The sequence below is a fragment of the Physella acuta genome, unplaced genomic scaffold (genome assembly GCF_028476545.2).
Source record: "Physella acuta isolate Inbredline_101_S28 unplaced genomic scaffold, ASM2847654v3 ptg001377l, whole genome shotgun sequence".
NCBI classification, from domain to species: domain Eukaryota; kingdom Metazoa; phylum Mollusca; class Gastropoda; family Physidae; genus Physella; species Physella acuta.
Window position 1 is genome coordinate 630,821 of NW_026732892.1, and position 20,382 is coordinate 651,202.

The 20,382-nt window shown below is 40.5% G+C and overlaps 1 protein-coding gene across 1 annotated transcript in view; it reads right to left on the minus strand.

Moving 5' to 3' along the window:
- The window catches only part of LOC131927134 (titin), a 152,487-nt gene extending 134,888 nt beyond the window's left edge, over nt 1–17,599 (minus strand). The window contains exon 1 of the mRNA XM_059282805.1: nt 17,426–17,599. Within this exon, the coding sequence (XP_059138788.1) occupies nt 17,426–17,464 (39 nt within the window). The 5' untranslated portion in view covers nt 17,465–17,599. The remainder of the gene's footprint in view (nt 1–17,425) is intronic.
- Nucleotides 17,600–20,382: the final 2,783 nt, after the last annotated feature.

Below are 20,382 nucleotides of genomic sequence, written 5' to 3' on the forward strand. Positions count from 1 at the left end.
AGCTACTCAAATACCATGTGAAAGATCAATTTATCCCAGCCATTTAAACACAGGGTACAAGTTACATTTATGTAACAGTCAGAGATACAAGTATAAAGCTGACATTTATGTAACAGTCAGAGATCGAAGCATAAAGCTGGCATTCATGTAACATCCAGAAATCGAAGCATAAAGCTGACATTTATGTAACAGTCAGAGATCGAAGCATAAAGCTGACATTTATGTAACAGTCAAGTATAAAGCTGACATTTATGTAACAGTCAGAGATCCAAGTATAAAGCTGACATTTATGTAACAGTCAGATATCCAAGCATAAAGCTGACATTTACGAAACAGTCAAAGGTCTAAGCAACCCAGGCAGTCGAGCTGACATTAATGCACAGGTTAACGAATCGATTGAGCGCTGTCATTCAGACATAGAACTTGACTGTTTCAACATACAGACACATCAATGAATCAGTGCACACGAACTGCCCTTTGTTAGGCTGGCAGAGCAAGTCTTGCCTACCTGACCAGGTAGAAAAATAAAACAACGGGGTGTTACATTCACCTGAGGCTACTCTAACAGTTCCAGACAAACTGATGAATGGTCTACATCAGGGATTTATCCAGTGGAATAACAAAAAAATGTATTGATGCTAGAAACACCTTCGGATAATTAGATCTTTACTTGAATTTGTACCTGATCAGGTAGACAACACATGTAGATCTCTGTTTAAATGTTTAGATAATAGTTTAGATCTTTGCTTAAATGTGTCGACACTACTTATAGATATTTAGATCTCTGCTTACATTCAATGTAGCAAAAATAAAATACATACACCCAGAAAAATGAATTAACACAAAACATCCACACATCCCATACCAAAACATGAAAATCTTAATATAAGACCTAATCAACATCTAAATCTACAGACAAAAACATTGAAGTTTAGATAAATAGGCCAAAATATCTAGACCTAAATTACAAGGACCAAAACATCAAGATCTTAATATAAGACCAAAATATTATTGTCTAAAATCGACTAAACCATCAATATCTAAATAAAGAGACCAAAACATCCACATCTAAATAAACAGGCCAAACATCGATGTCTAAACAAATTGGACCAAAACATCCATATCTAAATAAACAGGCCCAAACATCAATGTCTTAACAAATTGGACCAAAACATCCATATCTAAATGAACAGGCCCAAACATCAATGTCTAAACAAATTGGACCAAAACATCCATATCTAAATAAAAAAGGCCCAAACATCAATGTCTAAACAAATTAGACCAAAACATCCATATCTAAATAAAGAGACCAAAGCATCCATATCTAAATAAACAGGCCCAAACATCAATGTCTAAACAAATTGGACCAAAACATCCATATCTAAATAAACAGGCCCAAACATCAATGTCTAAACAAATTAGACCAAAACATCCATATCTAAATAAAGAGACCAAAGCATCCATATCTAAATAAACAGGCCCAAACATCAATGTCTAAACAAATTGGACCAAAACATCCATATCTAAATAAACAGGCGCAAACATCAATGTCTAAACAAATTGGACCAAAACATCCATATCTAAATAAAAAAGGCCCAAACATCAATGTCTAAACAAATTAGACCAAAACATCGATATCTAAACAAATTGACCAAAACATCCATATCTAAATAAACAGGCCCAAACATCGATGCCTAAACAAATTGGACCAAAACATCCATATCTAAATAAAGAGACCAAAACATCGATGTCTAAACAAATTTGACCAAAACATCCATATCTAAATAAACAGACCCAAACATCAATGTCTAAACAAATTGGACCAAAACATCCATATCTAAATAAAGAGACCAAAACATCGATGTCTAAACAAATTGGACCAAAACATCCATATCTAAATAAACAGGCCCAAACATCGATGCCTAAACAAACCATCCCATTTAAAGACGAGTGCACGCTATGTTGGACTGTTGTAACGGGCATACAAATGAGAACACGAGATGGACATGACCCCGATATTTATCGTGATTAGCCCCCCAGGCAGGCCAATCCGATCCTCCGCTTAACCAAAGGATCGATGAACCTTTAAACCTCTTGTCAAACAGCCAAGAGGGTGATAAAACGTTGTTTCAATTACACCACTTTTAACTACCCCGTTTGTACGTGCAAAATGTTGCATTACTTCTATCCAAGCCGTCTACTTAAAGAAAAGACAACCCGCAGTTTTGAACTACCTACTTTGAAAGTGTACAATGAAAGATACTCGAACACGCCTTGGGAAACTTTAGCCGTGTCCCATGGTGCCTGAAGGTAAACGGGGTTCACCAGGAGAAGTGAAAAGAATGTTAAAAACTTGGTGTGAGGATGCCATTACAACTGCCAATACTGGGAAACAGCTGACGGGTGGAAAGGAAAAATATAGGCAGTGGGGCTTAAGTAGGAGTTGATGGCAGGACAGAAGACTGCAGTGGGGCTTAAGTAGGAGATGATAGCAATACATAAGAGGGCATTGAGGGCAAACATCAGATACAAGAAGACTGGGTGGTCGGGTCGTATTAACTGCCATCTACCTTGGCTTCAAGTAACGCAACAATCTTCTACTGCTAAAGATAAGCACAAATCTTCCACAGATAGAAAAAAGAATAGCGTACTAATCCTCCACTACTAGAACTAACGCACCAATCCTCCACTACTAGAACTAACGCACCAATCCTCCACTACTAGAACTAACGCAACAATCCTCCACTACTAGAACTAACGCACCAATCCTCCACTACTAGAACTAACGCACCAATCCTCCACTACTAGAACTAATGCACCAATCCTCCACTACTAGAACTAACGCACCAATCCTCCACTACTAAAACTAACGCACCAATCCTCCACTACTAAAACTAACGCAGCAATCTTCCACTACTAGAACTAACGCACCAATTCTGCACTACTAGAACTAACGCACCAATCCTCCACTACTAGAAATAAACCATTTCTCCACTACTAGAACTAACGCACCAATCCTCCACTACTAGAACTAACGCACCAATCCTCCACTACTAGAACTAACGCACCAATCCTCCACTACTAGAACTAACGCACCAATCCTCCACTACCAGAACTAACGCACCAATCCTCCACAACCAGAACTAACGCACCAATCCTCCACAACCAGAACTAACGCACCAATCCTCCACTACTAGAACTAACGCACCAATCCTCCACAACCAGAACTAACGCACCAATCCTCCACAACCAGAACTAACGCACCAATCCTCCACTACCAGAACTAACGCACCAATCCTCCACTACCAGAACTAACGCACCAATCCTCCACTACTAAACCACAGCGTAGTACAGTAACTACAACAAGACTTCCACCGATCGCTACCGCGGTTATCACAGCAACCAAAGACGACAATTCTAATGACACTACATTATTGATTAGCTCCGTGACAAAGCTCAAACTGTATTTACAAGCAAACACTCGAGCTAAAACAGCGAGTAATGAGCACCGGGGCAGGACAAGCACACAGTACCAGAGTGAGCTCTCCCTAAACGGGACTTCATCAAACGTATCCGCAATTACTGTAGCGTGTAAAACCCCTCGTTAAGCTAATCAACAAGATACAGGTAAGAACGTATTCCCACGCCACTTCAGGCCTGGTTGGTTGAGACATTAGGGAAAAAAAACTTTTAAATCCTGGAATTCAACAGGAATCTGGTTTTGCAACATAATAATTGAAAAAGCACACGTGGTTTGTACCTATATTTAAATAATCCACAATTTGAATGCACAAAATAAAGTCTAACAAAACAGACGGAGCCACGTCAAAAGATCGCCTATAACTTGAGATGGAATGAATGTAATGAAGCCGCCCTACAGGAGCGCTGGCCACGAGAGGAAGCTGCCGGCAGATCTCAGCACTGGCGCTCAGGACAATGCCGTCTCACCCAGCGCGTGTTTGGGGCGGGCCGTGGGGAGCCTTTGTGTCATCCCACGCCGCTGGGCCGCTACTGCTCTCAATTAGTCGGCTCACATAAACCTACTGTCAACCTGTGGCTAATCAGCTACCAATTGATTACATCATTACTGTATCGATCCCTCGGCAACACCTCGGTGCCAGTCGTCCTATCGACCGTCACGAGTCAGCTCCAGTTTCTACATACAGCATCAAAGAATTCTGTGAGTGAGCTACCTCCAGACACCTGTACGGTCAATGCAAGAGTTGCTCACACGGCACACCTGGCGGCAGGAATAGCACGTGCCATTAGCCGACACGCGCTGGATCAATCCGTTTGTCCAATACTAACTGGCAGCGGAATGTACGTGCCGTTTATGGTAACGTTTAGTCAAAATGTGTGGCAGAAATTTTTACTGCGGCTACAGCATATGCAGCTCTACGCTACACAAGACTTATGCCAGTTTATAATGTTCTACCGAGGGTCTAATGTAACTCACATATTTTACAGCATTTTAAAAGATTTAATAATGATGTTTTTAAAAAAGGCTTTAATGGCACATCTAACACCTCGACTTAAGGCACATAAGACTGACATAAAAAGGCCTTAATGGCACATCTAACACCTGGACTTAAGGCACAAAGACTGACATAAAAGGCCTTAATGGCACATCTAACACCTGGACTTAAGGCACATAAGACTGACATAAAAAGGCCTAAATGGCACATCTAACACCTGGACTTAAGGCACATAAGACTGACATAAAAAGGCCTTAATGGCACATCTAACACTAGCAATAGCTTGACGAGAATGTCCCTGTGAGCAATCGATACATCGAATGTGTAGGGGGGGGAGAGAAAAATGCATGTTGTCAAGATATAGTTGAAGTAATGAGGCCTTGATAAGGCCACGAGAGATAAAGGTCCTCACCATCTAGTGCAGCCCTAATGTTCACACGGGGTCACGCCATCTTTCAAGCTCTCGTTTAGCTCATTCACACAAGTCTGGCTTCATTAAGCTCACACAAGTCTGACGCAATTTAGCTCACACAAGTCTGACGTCATTTAGCTCACACAAGTCTGACGTCATTTAGCTCACACAAGTCTGACGTCGTCATTTAGCTCACACAAGTCTGACGTCATTTAGCTCACACAAGTCTGACGTCATTTAGCTCACACAAGTCTGACGTCATTTAGCTCACACAAGTCTGACGTCATTTAGCTCACACAAGTCTGACGTCATTTAGCTCACACAAGTCTGACGTCATCATTTAGCTCACACAAGTCTGACGTCATTTAGCTCACACAAGTCTGGCGTCATTTAGCTCACACAAGTCTGACGTCCTTTAGCTCACACAAGTCTGACGTCATTTAGCTCATACAAGTCTGATGTCATTTAGCTCACACGTCTGACGTCCTTTAGCTCACACAAGTCTGACGTCATTTAGCTCACACAAGCCTGACGTCATTTAGCTCACACAAGTCTGAAGTAATCATTTAGCTCACACAAGTCTGACGTCATCATTAAGCCCATAAAGTCTGACGTCACACATCTGCCACCATTCAGTAACACAGATTTGAAGTAGTTTAGCTCTTGGTCCGAGTGTACGTCAATTCTAGAATGACTAGTTTAGCTCAACAATTTAATCTTTACGTACTTCAACAGAAGTTCATAAAACTTCATTACTTTCTATCTAATAGCTGATTTGCTCCATTTTCACTCGTTTTCCTCAACAATTTCAGCAAAGCGGAGTGCGCGTAGAGTTAGCTGATGTTAGATGTCACTCTTCGTTTCGTGCTTTTCCTCAATGCAACTCAATTGTAATTTTTCAGAGCGCCATTTCCCTAAACTTTATTAGATAGAAACTCAACTGAATTTAAGTTCGTACACTGGGTCAGCTAGTGTTTGTGACAGACCTAAGTTCGTACACTGGGTCAGCTAGTGTTTGTGACAGACCTAAGTTCGTACACTGGGTCAGCTAGTGTTTGTGACAGACCTAAGTTCGTACACTGGGTCAGCTAGTGTTTGTGACAGACCTAAGTTCGTACACTGGGTCAGCTAGTGTTTGTGACAGACCTAAGTTCGTACACTGGGTCAGCTAGTGTTTGTGACAGACCTAAGTTCGTACACTGGGTCAGCTAGTGTTTGTGACAGACCTAAGTTCGTACACTGGGTCAGCTAGTGTTTGCTGGTGCCAGATATAAGTTCGTACACTGGGCCAGCTGGTGTTTGTGACAAACCTAAGTTCGTACAATGGTTCAGCTGGTGTTTGTGACAGACCTAAGTTCGTACACTGGGTCAGCTAGTGTTTGTGACAAACCTAAGTTCGTACACTGGGTCAGCTAGTGTTTGTGACAGACCTAAGTTCGTACACTGGGTCAGCTAGTGTTTGCTGGTGCCAGATATAAGTTCGTACACTGGGCCAGCTGGTGTTTGTGACAAACCTAAGTTCGTACAATGGTTCAGCTGGTGTTTGCTGGTGCCAGATTTAAGTTCGTACAATGGTTCAGCTGGTGTTTGCTGGTGCCAGATTTAAGTTCGTACAATGGTTCAGCTGGTGTTTGCTGGTGCCAGATTTAAGTTCGTACAATGGTTCAGCTGGTGTTTGCTGGTGCCAGATTTAAGTTCGTACAATGGTTCAGCTAGTGTTTGCTGGTGACAGATTTAAGTTCGTACATTGGGTCAGCTGGTGTTTGCTGGTGCCAGATATAAGTTCGTACAATGGTTCAGTTAGTGTTTGTGACAGACCTAAGTTCGTACATTGGGTCAGCTAGTGTTTGTGACAGATATAAGTTCGTACACTGGGCCAGCTGGTGTTTGTTAAGATTATAGTACCAGAATTTTGCCTGCTAGAACAACAGACATCCAATGAGGCTGAGATCTGTATTTATAAGTCGATAAAAATAGCACAACTGTTTACCAAAGCAGGAGAGCGGCATATGGCAATATTTTCACAGCAAGCGAACGTTTATGTGTGTAGTTTTCCTTTCTGTAACCATACAAGCACAAGTGAGTATACCGTAGCTATGGAGCTAAATGTGATGGAATGGAGGTGGCTCTGTGTAGGGTGGGGGGGGGGGGGGGTGGGGAGATAACAATATGAAACCATCTGTTACAATTGAGTTATCTCATCCCACGATATCCACGGAGGTATCTCACCACACGATATCAGCTGAGGTATTTCACCCCACGATAAAAGGTATCTCACCCCACGATATCCACAGAGGTATCTCACCCCACGATATCCACAGAGGTATCTCACCCCACGATATCCACTAAGGTATCCCACCCCACGATATCCACAGATGTATCTCAATCCACGATATCCACAGAGGTATCTCATTCACGATAACCACAGATGTATCTCACTGCACGATATCCACAGAGGTATCTCATTCACGATAACCACAGAGGTATCTCACCCCACGATATCCACAGAGGTATCCCCCCCCACGATATCAGCTGAGGTATCTCACCCCACGATATCCACAGATGTATCTCACTCCCCGATATCCACAGTTATCTCACTCCCCGATATCCACACAGGTATCTCACCCCACGATATCCACAGAGGTATCTCACCACGATATCAGCTGAGGTATCTCACCCCACGATATCCACAGGTATCTGACCCCACGATATCCACTGAGGTATCTCACCCCACGATATCCACAGAGGTATCTGACCCCACGATATCAGCTGAGGTATCTCACCCCACGATATCAGCTGAGGTATCTCACCCCACGATATCCACAGGTATCTGACCCCACGATATCCACTGAGGTATCTCACCCCACGATATCCACAGAGGTATCTGACCCCACAATATCCACAGAGGTATCTCACCCCACGATATCCACAGAGGTATCTCACCCCACGATATCAGCTGAGGTATCTGACCCCACGATATCAGCTGAGGTATCTGACCCCACGATATCCACAGAGGTATCTGACCCCACGATATCCACTGAGGTATCTCAGCCCACGATATCCACAGAGGTATCTCACCCCCACGATATCCACAGAACTATCTCACCACACGATATCTACTGAGGTATCTTACCCCACGAATACAAATTATATCAAGGTATCAAGACATCGTTGTAAAACAAGTATAAAAATAATGGGGGGGGGGGGGGGGGGGGGGCGAGGTATATCATTGGCTCGATGAAACATCATCTTTGTCGTGGACAAATATCTGATAGTCGAGTAGAATGACAATCGTAGAACAAGGCAAGGTAACTCTTATCGCTGACCGCCATGTTGTAGAGTTCTCTCCCCTCTTGATGATACTACGGTTGTTTCTTCAGCAGCAACCTCGCGTGTCAGCATCACATGTATTTCTACACATTATTTTTAAATACTTGTTTTACAAAGAAGTATGTGGACATTGCCTACATCAAACTAATTTAGTTTCCACTGAAATATGTCTAGCAGTAGATATGTCCAGTATTCTACTAAACGATGTTGTGGCCGCTTGTCCCTCTGTCCGCACTGTAGAGAAAAAGCTTTGCTATGCTAGAGGGAAGTAATGTGACGATTATTTGAAAGGAGCAACTCGATATTCCAATAAATGAAGACTGACACAGCAGCTAAGAGCCATCACTCGCCGATGATGCTGTGTTACAATTCCACTAAACGGCACAGGGCTTGATATAGACGAGCATGGAGACAGCCGTAGGGATAATTTAGGATAATGTCAGGATGAAGGTGAATCGCTGACAGGGTCGATATGATGAACCCCGCTACCATTACAGCTGTACGGATAATTTCATTCTATATAGAGAACTTAATACAGCTAGCTTTATTTAAACATAATATTCTCAACAAAAAAAACAACAGAAAATAACCCTTGGCATTTTAAGTTGAAGCGTGTCTTGATTTGCTTTCCTCTTAGGTTACGGTATTTGAGAACCAACAACACAAAATATTGGTTTAAAAGATGGGGGAAAGTGTGTTCAAGAATAACAAAACATTCATGGAACCAGCATTCGTTTAAATAAACATCGCCAGTTAAAATTAGAAATAAAATGCAAAGCATGGGCTACACTTTATTTTAAAGGTGCGGTGCCTCTAGTAATATGAGCCAAGGGAAATAACACTCGACTTACGTAAAACAAAATAAAATCCCGAGTTTGTTCCCCTGATAAAAATGAATAAACAGTTTTCTGAAGCATAAAAAGATTATTACTGCTTTAATATGTTTTAATACATTTGAAAAATCTTTTTATATTTTAATGCTGTGTAGAAAAATGTTTGCCATTAAACATTAAGTACTAACATTAAGTACTAATATCCAGACAACTGTTTATAAACAGCTGTTATCGGTAGAAGGAATAAGTATAAAATACAACAAACGGTACCACTAATGTCAAATTGTTTAAATGTAAATCAGAACGAGGTGTGACAACTACTACACTTGTTGCTGTGACGTCGTGAATTGTGACTATAGAGTGAATCGTATTGTACAACAAACACTGTAACAAGCTGGTCATGGAACGTACAACATGCACGTACAACAAACACTGTAACAAGCTGGTCATGGAGCGTACAACAAACACGTACAACAAACACTGTAACACGCTGGTCATGGAATGTACAACAAACACGTACAACAAACACTGTAACAAGCTGGTCATGGAGCGTACAACAAACACGTACAACAAACACTGTAACACGCTGGTCATGGAATGTACAACAAACACGTACAACAAACACTGTAACACGCTGGTCATGGAATGTACAACAAACACGTAAAACAAACACTGTAACAAGCTGGTCATGGAACGTACAACAAACACGTACAACAAACACTGTAACACGCTGGTCATGGAATGTACAACAAACACGTACAACAAACACTGTAACACGCTGGTCATGGAATGTACAACAAACACGTAAAACAAACACTGTAACAAGCTGGTCATGGAACGTACAACATGCACGTACAACAAACACTGTAACAAGCTGGTCATGGAACGTACAACAAACACGTACAACAAACACTGTAACAAGCTGGTCATGGAACGTACAACAAACACTGTAACAAGCTGGTCATGGAACGTACAACAAACACGTACAACAAACTCTGTAACAAGCTAGTCATGGAACGTACAACAAACACTGTAACAAGCTGGTCATGGAACGTACAACAAACACTGTAACAAGCTGGTCATAGAATGTGCAACAAATACTGTAACAAGCTGGTCATGGAACGTACAACAAACACGTACAACAAACGCTGTAACAAACCGGTCATGGAATGTACAACAAACACTGTAATAAGCTGGTCATGGAACGTACAACAAACACTGTAACAAGCTGGTCATGGAATGTAAAACAAGCCACGCGAGACAAATGTTATCTCACATTCCGCTTCGTATAGCTGCAGCATCCTATCTCTAGATATCACAGACAGCCTTGCTATTGTCCAGTTGTTTTTCTAAGCACCACTTCATGGGGTATGCAACAAGGAAACCCGTTACGGTAAGAAATGGGCAATACAAGTGAATAAATATACATCAGGACCCAACCGTGTTTTGGTTGAGTGGGGGGCGGGAATAAGGGAGAGGGGTAATGTCGGTGAGGGTCAACCTCCCAGCCCCAACCAACGACTCAACCCATCAAACGTTAAATGAAAGGCTTGTTCCACACCTGTATGTGGCTATATAGGTGAAGTCTTGCACCCACCCCCTCCCCAACCAAACACTGGCTAGCTGTCTCAGGTAGTGCACTTTTAAAGAGACTTAATCAATGTGACATATTCGACTTAACTAATGTGACATAGTCGACTTAGTTAACGTGTTCTTACCTAAAGACATATAAAGGCAAGCAGTCAGCAAATAAATCTGTCGGCTCCACTGGTCTAAATTTAGCTGACAGTCTGTGAGGGGAGAGGTGGTAGAAATCAGGCCAGTGGTCTTATCACAGGAGATTATCCTGAGCTGTGTCAGTGCGGGGGGGGGGGGGGTATTGGAATTTGGCAATAGTTGACAAACAATCGTCGCGTTATAAAAGCTAGCAAACATGTCGGCCGGGGCAGTTTGATAGGAGGGGTGAGGGCAGGACATGGACTGGCCGGGGGGGGGGGGGGGGACTGGAAGAGCTGGAGCTGGACATTATCATCAGCAGTGTATCACGTGACGGTTCCATGACTCATCGGCCACAGACAGGACAGTTTGCCCAGAAAGGTGATATCCCGTACATGAGTGATACCATGACAACAGATTGTGACGGCGTGATGGATGTTGTATTTGTACAGCTAATGTTTTAGTTTTAGGTACTGACGTGCTGACATTTACAGCAGATAACAAACGTCAGCAGATATTTTATCATCTCACGCATCACTGCCGAACCATCAAATTAGGCGCAACCAATGATGTGTCTCTAAAAACATGACACGTTCTACACACCCCACCCTGTGAACTTGTTAGCCTTTTTATTTTCTCTACCACCCATCAGAAACAGACATACACCATTGTTTACATTCAGCGTTAAGAAAAAGACATACACCATTGTTTACATTCAGCGTTGAGAAAATACATACACCATTGTTCACATTCAGCGTTGAGAAGTTGAAGTGTAGAACCTTGAGACAAATGACGCAGTCTACAGATGACATCATACAGTGTACACTGCATAGGGTGTAAAACCTGCCGCTAACATGCAGCACAAGAGGTCAACAACGACATGCACACAACGATTATTTATGACCCAGTCGCGACGTGTAGGCCACCCTAACCAACCGGTTTGGTGATATTAGTAGGCTCCAGGTTGTTTACATGGGGGAACACGGAGGTAGTCTGATATTAGTGGGCTCCATGGTGTTTATATGGGGGAACACGGAGGTAGTCTGATATTAGTGGGCTCCATGGTGTTTATATGGGGGAACACGGAGGTAGTCTGATATTAGTGGGCTCCATGGTGTTTATATGGGGGAACACGGAGGTAGTCTGATATTAGTGGGCTCCATGGTGTTTATATGGGGGAACACGGAGGTAGTCTGATATTAGTGGGCTCCATGGTGTTTATATGGGGGAACACGGAGGTAGTCTGATATTAGTGGGCTCCATGGTGTTTATATGGGGGAACACGGAGGTAGGCTATGTTATATGACAAAACTACTGTACTGTACATGAGAAACCTATAGGCGTGATACACAAGAACGGTACTTTACAGGAGATGCTTAGCGGCACGCTACAGGAGAAAACTAACAGCCCGCTACACCACAAACCTACAAACCTAGCGGCACGCTACACGATAAACCTACAAACCCAAAAGCCCGCTACCTATCAATCTACAAACCAAGCGGCACGCTACGCGACAAACCTAGACGCATGCTACATGAGAAGTCTACAATGCTAGCGACACTCTACATGATAAGTCTATCATGCTATCGACTTGCTACATGACAAGTCTATCATGCTATCGACTTGCTACATGACAAGTCTATCATGCTATCGACTTGCTACATGACAAGTCTATCATGCTATCGACTTGCTACATGACAAGTCTATAGTGCTATCGACTTGCTACATGACAAGTCTATCATGCTATCGACTTGCTACATGACAAGTCTATCATGCTATCGACTTGCTACATGACAAGTCTATCATGCTATCGACTTGCTACATGACAAGTCTATCATGCTATCGACTTGCTACATGACAAGTCTATCATGCTATCGACTTGCAACATGACAAGCCTACAAATCTATACACACGCTACATGACAAGCCTACAAATCTATACACACGCTACATGACAAGCTAGCGTCACGCTAGACATCTCCCTACTCTGCCATAAAGTGTCCATCCCATGCCGACACTCATACCCCGCTATTAACCCATAACGAGGCTAGCAATTTGCCTTTCAAGCTCGAGTTCCGCCATTATGATTAGGCAAGAGGGTAGGTGGGGTCAGAGACTCCAGCAGAAAATACCGTCACAAGAAAAAAAACGGAGGAGATCGCATCTAAAAATAAACCAGCATTAAGGCCTTTTGAAAGTGTCGGGTTGACTTGCTTGTGTGATTCATGTAAGCTTACAGCCGGCTGATATTGGGGAGGTTTAAAGAGTGTACGGTAAGTATGTCTACATTGAGTGTACAAGCTAACCGAGGAGTTACAGCGTTAGTCCAGACTAGAGGCAAATTGTGCCCATATGCCCAGTGCTACCTACACCTCCCCTCTGTTTACAGGTAATGAAGCAGCTCAGGGAGGAAACGTGTTGATGAGAGTTTACCTCAAGAAAACCACAGGTAGAGAGGAGAGTGAGTGCTTCAAGTGTATGTGGGGGGGGGGGGGGGGTGCCTTCGACTGACCTTACCAAAAATAAAACTAGCTTGCTTTATAATTAGACCTTTTGAAAATTCTAAAAATAGATCACGTGGCAAATGGTGAGCTACAGGACGGCGCAGGTAGGACTCGTCAAATGTGAGTCACTGGAGAGTTAGACAGGGGAACACAATAGACGTGGCAACATTACAGACAGGGGTATACAATAGACAGGGAACACAATAGGCAGGGAACACAAATAGACTGGGGAACACAGTAGATATAGGTACAAAATTTGCAGGGGCATAGAGAAACATAACAGACTGAGGAACACAACAGACAGGAAAACATATACAAGAACATAGCAGACAGTGAATCAATAGACAGATAAACAGATAATAGAACAAAACATACATGGAAATATAATAGAGAGGGAAACAAAACAGATAGGGTAAACAAATAGATTGAACAATGTGTGTTGTTCCAGCTAGGAAGTAGTTTATAGAATAATTTTGACCAAAACCAATAACTTATTTCAGTCATATGTAGAATGTTAAGGTAGTTTTCACACAACTTGGCCAGGACAAACTCTACTGCTCTAACATATAGAGCCATGTTAAACCTTGTAGGACCTCCCCTTAGTGTATGGAGCCCCAGCAATGCACAGTAAATCATATCAGCCTGTAATGGTGGCTTGTTTACTTATGTAACCTGCTACATGTCAACTTGGGCTTGCAATCAATTCTTGGAGCCTTGTTTGTATATGATACAGTGGTACACTTTATTACACATATCAATACCATAAGGCTTATTTTACACATAGCAATAACATAAGGCTTACAGTGAATGAGTGATACACTGTGTTACACCTTGCAATACCATAAGCTTACAGAGGTACACTTTGTTACACATAGCAATACCATATCACTTACACTTTAACAGTTTAGAGTTAATTTCTAACCTCTCAAACTTTTCCCTAAATTTTTACAAAACTTTTAAATGGTAAAATCTTTTTAAAAGCCTGATCATTTGACCAAAAAAGAGTATTGTTAGTAAGAAAAGTATGTTTGGAAAATTATTCATTATACTTTGTATTGATCTGAAAAGTAAGTTCCAGTAAACATACATAAGATACATCTCCTAAATCTAGGGATGTCCAAACCGGTGTAAAATAATCTCGGAAAAGAAAAAATATTTTTAACCACACAACATGACTAAAGATCTTTCTTTATGATCGCTCCTGAAAATTATTCTAAATTAAACTCCCATAAAAACAATTCTTTACTGCTGATTTTATCCTCAAAACAAAAACAGCTCTGGTGTATCTGTGAGGTTTGAAATTGTTCATTGATATTTGGATTGAGACTCTGCTGGTAGCATAGTGTGTGTGAAGTGAATGTCTAGCCAGGAACATGTGTGATAAGCTCACAGTAGAGAGGGAGAAATCAACTACAGCATTGCTACCACTCATGGTGACAATTCAAATGGAGACTATTACAATTACTGCTATTACAATTACTGGTCATAAATATGTTTAAAACTCATTAAACATCTTATATAGTTCAGGAAGCCTCAGGTTAGTATGTCTTATAAGGCTCACCAGGCCCAGGACTAAACAAAATAGCAACACCAGTTACACAGGGATAGTACTGATACCTTTACCACAACCAAACCACCATCACCACCATCAGGCTAACAACAAAGACTAGTTAGCATCAGGCAATGTTTGCTTGTTTTTGTTGGCTATTGGTATAGTGACAGAAGTCTAAGAGTACAATACAAGTGTTTATGAAAACAGTTGATATACAAATAAAAAGAATAGTTTATTGTTAAAACCTTGGGAGGGGGGGGGATGCTAATCAATACCTAATTTAATTTTTTTTTTGGTAGTGTAGACTGTAGCCCTATATCTTCAAAATAGATGAGTAGGCCTACAATTATAGACTGTAGTGTTTGATTATCGATCCAAATTGTTTTTGTTGTTGTTGTTTTGTTTTTTTTTGTTGTTGTTGTTTGTTTTTTTTGCTATTGTTTTTTTCTTTTCTTTTGCCTAATATATTTAGATCTAGATCCTACTAACTAAGATCTAGTCTAGATCTATTTCATTAGTTTTAGAACTAGTAACTTATTTGTAGTATCTATAGTCTATGGTTAGGCCTAATTAATAATTATAATTCAATAAAGTCAGTTTCAGTATTAGCATGGCTAAAGCCGATAAACTCGGATAAACTCTAGATACAGTAATATACAGTACCACAATGGAGAAAAAGTCGATAATTGGGCTTCTACATTATATAGAACTAGGCATGCTGCCCAGCTTCGCTTAGGCTTTCGAAAACATTGAGAATTTGAATGCTTAATTAATTCGCCCGAAGGTCGGTCTACGACCTCAAGAGTTATGAAGAGGTTCCTCCGTGGACATTTTTTTTCGATTTATAGCTCATATAAGGTACCGGTCAGTCGAGGTCAGTTTTGACCCCCACATCGTAGACTTTTCGGCCAACCGGCCCCCGTGTTCTGTCGCACCAAGGCAAGATCATGCCAAATTTGAAGCGCCTGCGGCGCCGGGAAGTGCCCTATCGGACACCCGACAATCTAGAATCTAGATCTAGATCTAGATTCCTAAAAGAATTTTTTTTTTAAGTTTAGCCCGAGCATAATAAAAAAGAATACATTAACCAAGTTGACTTGCTGTGTCTCGAACCCGCACCACCTGCGTGGTTTAATGTACACTAACATCTCCGCTATTTAGGCACCTTACAAATACGGAGAATGAAACACGTATTTTAAAATCTTAACTTACACGAATATGCCTATTCTTTCAAATTATTTTTTTATCCCAAATTAGCCAGTTCATAACAAAGATTTTGTAAAAATAAATAAGTCTTGAAATAGTTTAGTCCTAATATAGAAATTTATTTTTGGAATAGATTTTAGAGAAGTTAGAGTCTAAATCTAGATCTTAGCGTCTACGTCTAGATTATAGATCTAGTTATTGCGTAGATTTAGATTTAGTCTAGATCTAGAATCTCTAGATCTAGAATCCAAATAAATAAAATAAATTTTATGAGTTTAGGCCGGAAAAACTGTATTGTATACATTTCATAGTGTACGTAGATCTAAATCAAATTTGAATGAAATAGTTCATTTCTTTTTATTCAAAACACAGCAGATGACGTCATTAGTTAATGTATAAGCAATAGCGACGTCACAGTTTTATGCGTTCTTCTTCACATGTATTAATGCTTTTCCGGTTGCATAAATAATACTGTTTCTCTACATTCGAATACGCCTTTAATTTTTATTTTTCTTCTTTAAGTAAAATTGTGGTTATACATTTAAAACATCTAACATATTATTTTCAACAAAAGTCCGTAAAAAGTTCTCCATATACCGCTGCCGATTCTGACGTGATGTCCGGCGAAAATTTTTTGCGGACAGAGAAAGAGAGAGAGAGAGAGAGAGATGTGCGCACATTGGGCTTTTATAAATTAGGATTAGAATAGGCCTATAGATCTAGCTTGACAAAACCAATGATTCTCCTCCTCCCCCCCCCCCTAAATTAAATTACGCCTTAAGTTAATCGGCCGCCTTAGATCTACTATTTTTGTAGGTCAGATCCTGTGTCGCATGTTGATCTTAATAGGCCTAGACTCTAAAGATCTAGATCTAGATCTATTTAAAATTAAAAGTAGGGCCTAAATGAATGCTGTTTTAATATTCACATGTAGGCCTAATAGAATAGTAAAAGAAAAACTAAACTAGATCTAGAGTCTAGATCTAGATCTAAGGATAGTGGGGTGAGAGGTCATACATAATGAGCAAGTTCAAAACTTCGATTCATATCGGATTGGCCAGTTGTTTTCGATAATGAAATCATTCTAAAATCTAAACCAATGTAACTGAAAAGGTAAGCTTGGGGGTGTAAATAAAATATTATTTTAAAAGTTTAACAAGATGATTGAATTTAAAATTTAGATACAAAATTTAAAAAAAGATGTAGATCTAATTTGTTTTGGTAAATTATTATTAAAGCCCTTGGCCACACCCTGCAAATAACCTAACTCCCCCGAAGAGGAAAAAAAACAAAGGTAGACTGGATTGAATCTCGTTAGTTGCAACACTGCAGAGCAAAGCGGAAACAAACACTTCAAAAAGAAGAAAGATAACTAACAAGTGTAAATAAAGCACTTACCTCGTCTTGATCAGATCTTGCAATATTCGACGCACTCATTTTACAATCAGCACTATTTGAAGACACACTTTAAACAATAGTTAAGTTAATTTAAAATACCACAACACCATAAAACACTGAACGAAAACACTGCTAGCCGGTTCAACGAAATCAATGGCGGACGCCAGTGTGTTATTTGGGGCAACCCAATTTTAGATCGGCAGGGGTGCAAGCTCCGGATGTTCTACAATGAATCCGCCAGGTAAAAATAACGCGGCTTTAGGCAGGCGCTAATCTTAAGCCTAAGCTAGGCTAGATATGCAATATTAAAAAAAAAAAAAAAAACTTACTATAATCGGGTTAAAGCTAATTATGAATAGAGTTTAATTTTATTGAGGTATACATTTTTTAAAAGATAAGATGTGTTTGTTTGCATGCCTGTTAAAAAATTAAATGACAGGTTTTTAAAAAATAGACTGAGAATCTAATATGCGACCTGTCTTACTAAACTAGATTTAGATTCTACTAACATAACTAATGGTAAGTACACATACAAAAAGCGTAAATTTGTTTGACCTTGACCAGCAGATATTTTTTTCAGAGAGACCCAAATACTTTAACTTTAGCTCGTTTATAATACGTTTGTTTGTCGTATTAAAGTTATTATCTTTAAAAAACAAAAGGACAATTGTGTATGACTTCTATGTTTGCCCACGACAGTGTAGAAGAATGGCACTAGTAGAGTCTATTGTTGGTTCGTCTTGAGGTGAAAGGGCGAGTGTTTGACCGGAGTTACCTGTTACAGTATCAACAAACGAAACATTTCGGATCACCTGCCAAATTTGGACTACTTGCACGTAACATATTGCAGATTCCACTCAAACAAATATTGTTCCGAGTATATTTGTTTTTTACACAATTTATAATATGATGAGTCGACAGGCGGGGGGGGGGGGGGGCAGTGTTTCTTTCAGACGGGTGGGGGAGGGGGGTTGAAACTTTCGAGGGAGGGGCGGACATTGGTTAAAGTATATTTTTTTGTGTAAATTGGACGTAACTTCGATTTTGGTCGGTGCCCTCCCCCCACCCCACCCCCACCCCGGAAGAGGGTGCCTGAAAGAAATACTGGGTTGGGGGGGGAGAGATGTATGTTAAAGAGTTGGTGGTAAAGTAGTAGTGTTAAAAAGACAGGTAAATTAGTAGCATGTGTTAAAATAACAATAGTAACGTGGACATTTGGCATTATTTGTTTTATTTTTCGTCCTTTAAGCAATATCATCAAAAAAATTCTTGTTCAATATTTCATGTAGTGATATTTACATGCCAAAATTCATTACAAAATTGTTACATGTCCCCACAGTGTACTATAATTAAACGATGACACGATGTGCCCTTCAATGTGTTACATATGACATTATAAATCTATTTGTTCTTTTGACACGGACGAGCGTGCCACTTAAGCCATTTAGCCTCTAATAAAATAAAAACATTGCCAGGTTTTAATGCATATGAACCCCCTGCTGTTTGGCTAAACCCAAGTCATTATGGTGCAGTAGAGTAATGCTTAGACACAGCTGTATTTAGAACCGTCACCAGATTTTTTTATTGCATCAAGCTAAAACAATATCCACATGTGGCGGTACTTAAACCAAAACGAGACGTTCTTAATGGATCAATAAACAAGAATTATTGTTGTCGTAGTTTCCATGTTAGTCCTTGAAGATTGTATATCTCAGCCATCATTTTATGTTATTTACGTTCATTGCAACTCTTCATATCATCCAGATCCACATTATGTGTTGGTTTCATACTGTTTTACACACACACACACACACACACACACACACGCACATATACGCAAATATAGGCCATCTTACCGGAATTCATCGTGTCGCCATATTCCCATCCGCAGCCAAATGAGGCCGGTGGTTTGGGTATTTGTTTTCTAACCCCCCCCCCCACCCCCTCACATCCACTCCCTTCCCGTACATGGGGGAGTACCCGAATATGCGCTGGAGTTTATCTGATCAGGGGGGGGGGGGGAATTTGATTTTTTACGTATGGTATAGACCTAGGTAATGCATTGTATGCTTTCTTTTCATCGTATTTTTATTTGATCTTTTATGTGCTAAATTGCAACTCTTTGTTTACTTGAAAAAAGTTTTTTTTTAAGTTAAAAGATTTCAGTATCTAAATACAGTGGTCAACCAAGAATCTTCTACTAACCAGTGGTCAACAAAGAACCACGCGACTGACCAGTGGTCAGCCAAGAATCTTCTACTGACCAGTGGTCAACAAAGAACCACGCGACTGACCAGTGGTCAGCCAAGAATCTTCTACTGACCAGTGGTCAATAAACAACCACACGACTGCGCTGATACTAAGGTACATTTTCCGGCTAGTTGGACACTGGTACCTTAACGTCACATCCAACGTGTTGGGAAGTTCAAGCCGTAGAATTGATTTTAACATTTTCCTACCGCTAGCGTACAAGATTTCTTCTCCTCCATTGCACTCCACATTTACTAGTTAGAATCTGGCTTGTATTTCGGGAGTATCAGTTCATTGTTTACTATAACCTTGTTAGCTTTAAATTACATGGGGCTAAACTAACTACACATACACCATGTTGTCACAACATTTTTTAAAATTGTATTCTGTAAAATGTATTTGAACGCATGGCACCAATTAAATCTATATTAGAAAACTGTAATTAGTCTGTTGAAAATCATGCATTAATATGGTATTTATCAATTAACTAACGTGCCCACCAACTACCTCTACAAGTCCCAACTTGAGCCAGGTACCCATCATAGCCGGGAGCTCATGAACCAGCTCCAGCCTCGAATGTGTTGGTGCGCCCTACCACTCGACCCCACCGCTCCAAACTAAAATTTAAAATATTAATTTTCGAAAAGACTAAACATTACAAGGTGATTTTAGTACCCCATTTAGTTCTAACAAACATAACGAAAATG